General features: G+C 43.1%; 1 protein-coding gene across 1 annotated transcript in view; it reads right to left on the bottom strand.

Moving 5' to 3' along the window:
* SDC2 (syndecan 2) overlaps window positions 1-10,196 on the bottom strand; it is a 100,693-nt gene extending 90,497 nt beyond the window's left edge. Inside the window, exon 1 of the mRNA XM_019550849.1 lies at window positions 9,929-10,196. Coding sequence (XP_019406394.1) covers window positions 9,929-9,988 — 60 coding nt within the window. The 5' untranslated portion in view covers window positions 9,989-10,196. The remainder of the gene's footprint in view (window positions 1-9,928) is intronic.
* Between the last annotated feature and the right edge of the window lie 316 nt (window positions 10,197-10,512).

Below are 10,512 nucleotides of genomic sequence, written 5' to 3'. Positions count from 1 at the left end.
GGTGGAGCAGGTCAGCCAGCCTGGCTGAGAAGAGCCTCCTCCCCAGGGGAGGAGCATGTATGCTCGATTGTCACAAACTACCAATCATTTACTACTTGTACAGACCCAAGGCTCTACAATAATTTTAGCACCTTACTACAATAGCAGACTAAATAGCAAGAATGGTGTGGTATGGTGACAATGCTGAGTTTTCAAGTGATACCAAACATTCCTGAACTCCTTCATCCCCAGGTCCTGCAGAAAGAAGTCCCAGGCAGATCTAAAATATTCTAGAGTACATTGGAGACTGAGCCCAGGATGTGCATGCTCAGGTCCAGTGAAATCAACCATATTCAAAACCAACACAGTTAATTTTAAGCCCTGTCAACTAGAGCAGCCACAGGCATTGACTTAAGAAACTACCCTCTAACCTTGATCACGTTGTGTTCCATAGACTACTTTACTGCAGCTTCATCCTGAGTTACATGTGGAGCAGTTCTGCTACATTTGTATTGCTCTCTGCTTACACTCAACTGTTAGACCATAACAGCTGCTGCCTGGCTAGAAAGCAAGTCTTCTTTCTCCTTTTTGAAACAGCTCCAAATGTACATGTCCAGACCTTCAGAAACATTTTTTAATTACACCACACACACTACTGTGGAACTGAGCATCTCTCTTCATTAAACACTCAGGAGAGCAAAAAGCAATGTTGGACTGTGGGGGGGACAGGCAGGCAAAGCCAACAGAAACTTTGGGAACTAGGATAGTATTTTAAAAAAAAAAAAAAAAAAAAAAAATCACTGTATAGGTAAAGTAGGACTTAACTCAAAACTTTAGAGATGAACCAAAAAAGTTGCTCAAATTACCATCTGCTCCTATTAAGATCATAGGAAAGTAGGGCTGGAAGAGATATCACAAGGTCATTCAGTCCAGCCCCTTTCTCAAGGCAGGACCATCCCCAACTAAACCACCCTAGCCAAGGGTCTGTCTAACCTGTTTTTGAAAAGTTTCCAAGCACGGGAATTCCACAACTTCTCTAGGTAGCCTGTTCCAATGCCTGACCACTCTCAGCCAAAAAGTTCCTCTATATCTCCAACCTTAAATTTCCCCTGGTGCAGCTGGAGGTCATTGCTCCTAGTCTTGTCCCCTATGGCCCATCTCCATCCTCTCTATAACCACTCTTTAGATATTTGAAGACTTATCACATACCCCCTCAATCTCATCTTCTCCAGGCTAAATAACCCTAGCTCTTTAAGTTTTTCCTCACAAGACTTGCCTCTCAGGCCCTTACTTATTTTTGTTGCCCTGTTCTGGACTCTTTCCAATCTGTCCACAGCCTTGAAATGCAGGGCCCAAAACTAGACACACAATTCCAGACAAGGCCTCACCAGTGCTGAACAGAGAGGGAAGACGATCACTTCCCTTGATTTGCAAGGTTAGACATGTCAATATGCTTCTCCCCTCTTCCCATTTCAAGGCAGACCAGAGCTAAGTCAGTTGATAAAACAGTTTTATCCCACATCTATTTGAACAATAGTCTTTCCAGTGTTCAGTGATGGATCTCAGTGACACTTGGGAGACATACTGTACTTCTTTAAAACAAAACAAAAAACTTGCAACTAAGAACTCCATGTTGGCGTACAGTAAATATAGCTAATTCAGCGTTTAGAAATCTAAACAGCTCCCTGGGATACAGTCTCTACAGATACTTAATCTCAAATGTGTTTCATTTCAAACAACTCTGGATGTTATAGTCAAAAGGCTTAGCCTTATCACTGAGAAATTATCAAAGAGAACTTGCAAGGGAAATTATAAACAACCCCACTGAAGAGATGAGAACCTGCATATGGCATTTTAAATACCATAGACGACTATGAAAGGTTTATAGATCAGCAGCAGCAGCAGCTTTCTTCCAAACTTTCTGCACTATTCTGCTTTAGGGAAGAGACTTTACTTTAAAAGCACCATGCAACATGGATGCTTACATGAATAATAAGCCTCCACAATAATCCTCTAACATTATCTACTGCTTCAGCAGTTCTTGAGATCCATCCACCTTCTTACAATTAGCCTTATACAAACAACTTTTTCCCCACAACTAATTTTACACAGATAAGCACCTATGACTAGGATGCATCTCCTTGCTGGACACAGCTTTACACTGGTAAGACCGCTCACTGATAAAAAGTAACCTATGTAAAGAAACTCCTAAATGCCCAAGGTTTAGTTACACAGCAGATGTTTTTTGCAAATTAACAGTACATGTATTTGATGATCAGGTGCTCTGGTCCATAATCCCCAGAAAATTCACAAGTGTTCCTCAGCAATGTCATTTTGGCCCACTGACACAGATGTGGGTGCACACACCAGAGTTAACATAAATTTTTAGAATTCATGAAGCATGAATTTCAGAATTCCCACTTATGCTACATTTACACTACAATGAACAAGTTTTTAACCTAGATTTTCCCTACAGGCTTTTTTGCTTCCTTGTGTTTTAAGCAGCAAAAATATCATAGATCTGACATATCTATAACTGCATATTTCAATGAGGGATCCACAATATGCAAAGGAAAAGGTTTTGAAGGGAATTTTTTGGGAAGTCAGTTCAAGCAACATCTGAAACCAAGGAACCCTGCATTCAAAAGCAGCAGGACTGTTTACCCAAGCAAAAAGAAGCACAACATTTTGAACAGTTCTATCCAAGGCCTGTAAGCAACATCCAATACACAAAACTAACTTTCTATTAATATGCATTTCCATCTGTGGTCTGCAAATATCAATTGGTCCAGCTGGGTTTTTAAAAAAAATCAGCAATCAGGCACATCTGAACAAGAACTAATAACCAAACCACTAAGGTGTTCATTTATCTATAAGTTTACCTATGAATATCATTCATAACCATTATGGAGTCTAAACACCTACCCTGTCAACAAAGCTCAGAAGAAAGGAAGAGGCAGGTAAGCCCAGATAGGAAGACCGAGTGCAAATGACCTCAAGAAAGTGGTAAGAGCTGAGAGATTTATTATGAAGGTTCAAGCTTGGAAAGAATACTAACTAAAAGTTTTCTCCATCCAAGAATGCTGCCCAAGAATCCTGCCGCTCTTGAAGAGGTACCAGAACATTTATAATTTATGCATTGGCAATTTTGTTTTCAGTAAAGTGATTAGACCATTAGATGAGTATTTTTGAACTACTGTTCAAGCAAGAAGTTAAGCACAGCTACTGGACACACAAATCTAAAGAATGGCAGCAGTCTTCATCTATGTGCAAACAACTCTGGAAAAGAATCACGTGAAGCTATTAAATTAATCAAATACTGGGGATGGGCATATCATATAATATTTATGCACAAAAACAGTGTTATGTATATTTAGAAAAACCACACTGTAACTCTGGATATTTTGATTTGTGGCTCTGCCACAGACTGTTTTAACTTGAGACAGTCACTTAAAATCTGTTAATCTATTTTTCTCTACATTTGGAGCGTGAGCCTGAAAACAAGTTCATGTTTTGTGAACTTTTGGGTAGATACAGAGATTATCTAAACTTTTCAAAATAAAGTCACCTTTGGAGTGAAACAACACCTTTGGAATTAACTTGCAAGAGAAAGGAAGAGAGATTTGAGAAAGTTGTTATATAAACTAAAAATAGGGATCAAGAATGGAACATCCAACTCATGCTTTACTTAAAAGCATTGCTTTTGTGAAACTGTAATAGTCTATTTACTGACAAGGACAAGCTCCACAGATTCATCACTGCACTATTAGTCATTATTTCACTCTAAATGAGCCCACTGCTTCAGATCTAGACAAAAATAAATTCACTTAGTACAAATATGCCCATTTGTAAATGGTTTCTTTACATTATTTTTTTTCCTCCCAGTGCAATCATTTTTCTTCAGACTTGCTGCAGAATATACAGATTTCACGTTGCTGCCTGCAACATCTAGCATTCTTTTGGTATAATCCCTCAGGACTGTACTACTGGGGGGAAAATATTCACAAAGAATTGTTATTGTTACAGAGCAAACGTTAATGCAGTCATTAACTCAGAAGACTGCAAATCACATTTCAATATGAACAAGAGAAACGGTGTTCTCAGATCAGTCAGCTGTGCAACGTAATCTATGAATAAATTACCAGTTTTTGCAAAAATTACAGATAACAGTTTACTTCTTGTTTTGTAAGCATGAACTAAAAACAGCTAAACAAGATCTATTTACAGAACAGCCTAAAGTATCTCTCTGGTACTTGCTACAACAGGATACCACCTCATACAACTCTAGTAATGCGACTTGAACCTAGACCAAATTGCTCACTCGTTACTTGCTGCAGTTAGGACAACAGGCACAATTTAAGATACCCTTATGACTTTGATACAAGTAGTTTCTTACATGGGTCTTAGAGTAAAGCCTTCTGTTTTCAAACATACAACAATATTTCTCTGTTAACAGAGTCAGTCAAATCTAATAATATGAGAAAAAAGTGCTTTTCTGCAACCAGACAAGCACTCTTTGTTTGGACTCTGAGCCTCAACAAAGCACGTAATTCTCTGACATAGGAAAATGTTTAAACTTGAGAATGGCAAAAGTCAATTTGGCAGGATAACCTAATTAATAAATGCCATCCATATGCCACTGCAGAGGTCTTAAAGACAACTCATGATGGAAAGAGGGCATGCTTAAATCTGTTCAAACTATCAGCCCCTTCCTGAGGTCTCTAACTTGTTTAAATGACCAAAATTTCCTGCTTTACAAATTATACACAGCACTTTGGATAGCCATCCTCATATTCCTGCGAAGAGCTGGGTCACTAATCCCTTTAAAAGTCCACTGGTGTCCATATCCCCCTTAGTTAACAGGAAGGAATTACTGCCAACCAGTATAAAGAAATGAATTCTCCTCTGAGACAATTTATCAATGGTCATGACTGGTAAGGGTACTCCCACCCCCTCTTTTCTTTTAAACTAGATTAGTCAATAGGCAAAACGATAGCTATTATTCAAAGGACTATAAAAACCCATACATGCACATGTATGAATAGGATACACAGACACCAACTTCTGTATTCAAATCATACCTTGAATTTACACCTAATACTGGGGCTGCAAGATTTTTCAGGAGAGGCCTAGATTGGTGTACTGAGTCTAATCTAGCCCTAGCACAGACTTGCTCCTGGCTCCCCATTTCTAGGAAGAAAACAAAAGTTAAACTCCATTGTCTTCATTACACCCTCCAAGGCAACCAACCCATTCTACCTCACCGATATTAGCCACCATGCACAACAGTTTCCTCGGCCTCATTTTAACTTCCCTGAGAACTATGGGATCAGACCCAGAAGCTCCAAGAAGCTTGGCTAGATCTATCCCTGAATATTAGGCTCTCATTTACTTTCAGATAGTTAACAACTACAATTTACAAAGAAATTGAAAGAACCTCCTTGTTCCTAAGGATTTCCAGGTATTAACTCCAAACCAATGCAGACGTCACAGCTATGACGTTAAAGATGGAAGCTGACCAATGACCAACAAGAAGTCAAGCAGCAAATGGATTTCAGTATTTTGGGTTTCCTAGTTCAGCATCTTTTTAAACTTAGAGAGCATGAAATGATTATGGAAATGAGCTCCTGATAACATCCAGACTAGAGGAAGACACTGAGGTTGATTTAATGTTTTGCATTTACAGTGCCAATGTTTTAGTCACCTTGCTGAAGTAGGGTGTCAATTCTTAATATTCTTTCAAGTTTATAAACACTGGAAGTTTAGTCCAGCCTCTGGCAAGAAAAAATGTTTCCAGGTGCATGGAAACACAAAAAATGTTGGTGTACAGTTTTGTTTAATATTGAGCGTATTGAGGGACACAGACTGAAAACAGGTTGGGCTGTTCCAGGTGTTTAACAAGATTCTTTTAGCTATGCTTGGATGCATGAGTGGCATAGACTTAGTCAGAAGTTTAAGTAAAGCAAGGAGGGACAGCTGTGCCACATGAAATTAGTACACACCAGATGCTGAAAAAACAGACACACTCAGGAAAGAAGCCCCACCACCTTCTGCCTGGGAGTTAAGTGAGGTCTTTACCGTCTGTGTATATTAAAAAGCCCATAACCCAAAGAATTTTTGCCATCTTAAATAGAGTTCTGTCTTCCAACTCAATATCAATAGCCTGAAAAACCCAAGAACATCCTCACACAACAAATCCACCCAGGATAAGATTTTAGTTTCAAGCTTCTGAGGTGTTAAATATTTCTGAAAATAACACTGAACAAAGACAGCTCCAACAGTGTCCCACAGTGGCAGAAACATACAGTGGTTAGGTCTGGGCTGAGCATCTACAAGAGAGTACTCAGACTACTGGAAATGCAAAAATACTGCAGAGATTTGCTACTAAATGAATGTGGATTTACCCACTGCATGGTAATGTTTTCTATCTTGTTTTCGGTCCAAAAACAGAAGACCAATAATGTGCACTGTGGGGACAGTACAACTAAATCAGCTTTCTAAGGATTTTATGAAGACCAAGGGTATAAGGTAAGTTAACCAACACAACACCAATACACGAAAAGCACTTTACTTGAGTTTACAACCAAAAGGACCTGATTCCATGAAGCTATGTCCATCATTTTCACTGGTTTCTAAGTGGAAGAAGTGTCAAAGAACTGCAGCATCTCTGTAGTTAAGGCTCAAATACTGATAGGACAAGAAATCAGGATGGAGAAATTCAGCTTAAACCATCTGCAGCCAAATCCTGCTGCCTTTTAAGCCAATGACAGCTTTACCATGAATACGAACAACAACAAAAATAGATTCTTAATGCTTCTAAACTTATAAAATTGAAATCTGACTTCTTACTTTACCTACTTTGCTTTCTCATGTGTTTGCCAGTTTTCTTGCTAATATACCAACATCAGCCATGCATGATAAAGCCCCTTTATGCACAATAGAGCCCCTTTCCAACAGTAACGATGGAAACAATTACAGTTTAAACATGCACACCAAATCACCCCCCCCCCCAACACACACTCCCATTGAGGATGCAAAGCACCCCTGCTAGTTCATACTGCAATCTATTCCCCTGCATGTATTACATTGGTAACGTCAGAGCCACTACTGAACCTTAGCTGGAACTCACCTATCCTTCTGAAGAGTACAGGGTTTCCCTATTACACATGGTTTGGTAACAGCATGACATGATTTCTTTGTTCTCCACCCCTCAATAGTCTGGATTAATCCTTCAGTGGTGTAACCATGCAATATCACTACCATGGTGCTTACTGGAGCTGCACGAAGATTGCTCGTTCCAGCTCCAACAGGAAGCTGTTTTTTTCAGGACATGGAAGAAAGTTTCTACAGCAGAAGTCCCCGATCTTCCCTAGTTTATGAGCAACAGTGATGAAGAAACATGTTATGTGCAACATTGTAATTTGGTCTCTGTGAATTTCCATTTAAAACTTTTAAATTTCCTATGGCTGCAAGCAACTTCACACCATCTCACAGGCAACATACTGCCCGTGAGTTGTGGGTTAGGGACCGCTTCAAAAAGAATACGCCAAATATTTCTGTCAACCCAACAGCCAAGCTTTGAGTATGCATTGCTAAACCAGCTCGCATACTTTGCATCTTAAATTTACATGGCTCTCATTTCTTATTTCTGCACTACAGTAAGTCAGCTGAGCCTTAAAATGGTTAACTTGTCACATTAAGGAAACAGAATAACTTCATTTGTTCTTGTTTAACAAAAAACAAAAAACAAACATGTTCAATTTACCTCCAGAAAAAGGAAACGAAAGGATGGAAAGATTCTTTTATATCGCCTCATCTAACTTAAAAGAAAGAGCTACCACCAGAACTAGACAGGGGAAAAAGAAATTAGACATAAAGCTACTTCACAGCCCCCCTGGGAGCTGCCAAACTTTAAAACATTCATAAGTCCTCTTACGTCTTAGGTTCCCTTACTTTAAGGATTATATTCTGTAGAAATTACATTTTTATAATATTCTCCAATGTTTTTCTAAAGACAGTTAGCAAGGACAGTGCATAGTTCCAGCCAGACTGTACAACCATTTTCTCCCTTTGCTTGTACAATCTCTTCACAAGTTTCCTGTGCTGTGCTAAAACACAGGTGTGTGCTTTTCAGACACCTCAGTCTGCACTTCCAGCACCAGTACATACTAACAAACTGGCCTCATGACTTACAGTTCAAGAACACATGATTCCTAGACAGAAAACAACACTATACTAATTGCTGTGGCACCTTAATGGTTGCCACTCCATCCAAGCACTTCACAATAAAGGCACCTCTAGAAGCAATTAGAGCTGTAAAATTAAAGTTAAAATATACTGTACCTCATTAACTAAAGACTGCTGTTATAACAACCCGAATTCAGTTCCATACATAAGTATTCTCCATACTATAAACTAATACCAGTAGCTACCGTTTTAAAAATGATGTTAAGAAAAAATTAACATTTGTCACCTTTAAAAAAAGCTATTTCCATAAAAGGCTTTTATTAAAAGTTGCCTAATCCCAAAGGAAATTCTTTAGCTGAGTACTTTCAAAAAGCTATTGATTTAGTGACATCATTTAGGTTATTAGAAGAACATCTCATTTTAACTGGATTTCATTTTCATGATAACTTACATTTCATATAAAAAATAATACACTTTATTAAAACCTTAAAATACCATAAGGGCAACAGTGTATTTCCATACTTCCTTCCCTCACTCAGGGAATCATAAAGCTCTATTCAATGATTAATTACAAAAGTCTAAAACACTATTGTAGGGAGAGAAAAAATGGGACAGAAAGGTTAAGTGGCTCTTGCCGGAACAAGAGTTACCACGAGTTAAATTTTATTAAGCAGGGCAATAAATATGCTTGTGGTTTGAGCAAGCTCCAACAGCAGCTTTGTAGGGAGCATCTCAGACAAAAACATCTGTACCGCGTTATCAGAGCAGGAGTCATCCTCAAGCCTTTCCATGTTTGGAGGAGGCTCCACTTGCATGTTTCTCACAGAAGACCTTTCGTTTCCCCTGCCTGTGATTTCAGATACAAGCTTGCCTGGAATGTTTCTCAAGGATGAACAGTCAGTGGGGGCCAGAAAGCCCTTTATTATTATTATTTTTCGGTGTCTAAGTAGTAGAAGAAGCTCAAATTCCCCCAAAGTTCAGCAAAAGCATCTCAAATACAACGTTAACAGCCAAGTAAATAAAATGTTAAGAGCCACGAAGCCTGGAGGAATGAGGGCGGGACAGACTTTCTTCCCTTAGCTGCCGACTGTTCCTCGGGAGTCCTGCTGCAAGGGTTACCCTGGGGGAGGCCGAGGAAAGCTGCCGAGGGAGACGGCAGCGCCCTGAGGGAACGGCTCCTCCGCACTCCACACCGCACCGACTCGACACAAACCACAAGCCGGGCAGGCTGCAGCTCGGCTCAGGAGCTGCGGCTCCAGCTTGGGAAAGCCCCGAAGTGGTCGGGCAGCTCTCGCCGCCCAGCAGCGCTTTGGGGGCGCGGGGCCGGGCGGAGGCGGCAACGGCTGGGAGACCGGACCGGCGCCCCCGCCTCCGGGCACGCAGCTGGGAAGCCCACGGCTCGGTGGAAAACAGTGCAGGGGGCAGGGACATGTCCAGGGACCCCCGACGGCACGAGGGCTCTAGCTGGGACCCCCTCCCGAGCCCCGCACATCCGCGAGGCGCTGGACCAGCCCGGCCCGGGGCCCGGGCAGCCGCGTGTGCGCAAGGGGAGGCGGCGGGACCTCGGCGCGAGCATCCAAGGAGGCGCCAGAAGCGGCGGCGGCTCCGCCTGTGCCCGGGCCCGCGCCCGTCCCCGCGTCCCGCTCCTCCGCCCGGCCTCGCCCCTCGCCGCGGAGGCTCAACAGGTGGGAAGGGGCCGCCGGGGAAGCGGCGCGACTCCGAGCCGGGCTGGGGCAGGGGTTTCACCCGGGACCCGACTCACCGCCTCCCAGCACACGCAGGCCACCAAGCCGAGGGGGAGCAGGATCCACGCGCTCCGCATTATTCCCGGGCTGCGGGCGAGGCAGCGGCTGCTTCAGGCGAGGCAAAAAAAACAACAACAAAAAACACAAGCCGGCTCCAAGTGCTCCCCTGCGGCTTCGCCCCGACCAGATCCCACGGCCGAGCAGCGGGGGCTCCCGGGCGGCGCTGGCCTCGGCTCGGCTCGGCTCGGCTCGGCTCCCTCCCGCCCGCGGCCGCCTCTGGCGCCGCCGCTCCTCACTTGTTGGCTGCAGGAATCCCACCAGCTCCAGGGCGGAGTTGGCTTCTCGGGGGGAGGACGGGGGTGGGGGTGTTTCTCTCTCTGCCCTCCCACCCGGCTGATGTTCCCGTCCTCTCCGCCGGGGAGCCCGAGTCCGGGCGAGGGGAGTTGCCAGCGGCCGCCCCGCCTGAGCCCGCAGCTCCCGCTGGAGCCGGCGCTGCGGCGCAGACTGGCAGCTCCCGCAGCCAGTGAAGGAGTCGCCGCCCCCGCGCAGCCCGGCAACTTTTCCTTCCACCCCCACTGCCCACATGGCAACGCGGCCGGGG

This window comes from Crocodylus porosus, unplaced genomic scaffold (assembly GCF_001723895.1).
Source record: "Crocodylus porosus isolate Cpor-Errol unplaced genomic scaffold, CroPor_comp1, whole genome shotgun sequence".
NCBI classification, from domain to species: domain Eukaryota; kingdom Metazoa; phylum Chordata; order Crocodylia; family Crocodylidae; genus Crocodylus; species Crocodylus porosus.
This window is presented reverse-complemented; position numbering and strand designations above follow the sequence as displayed.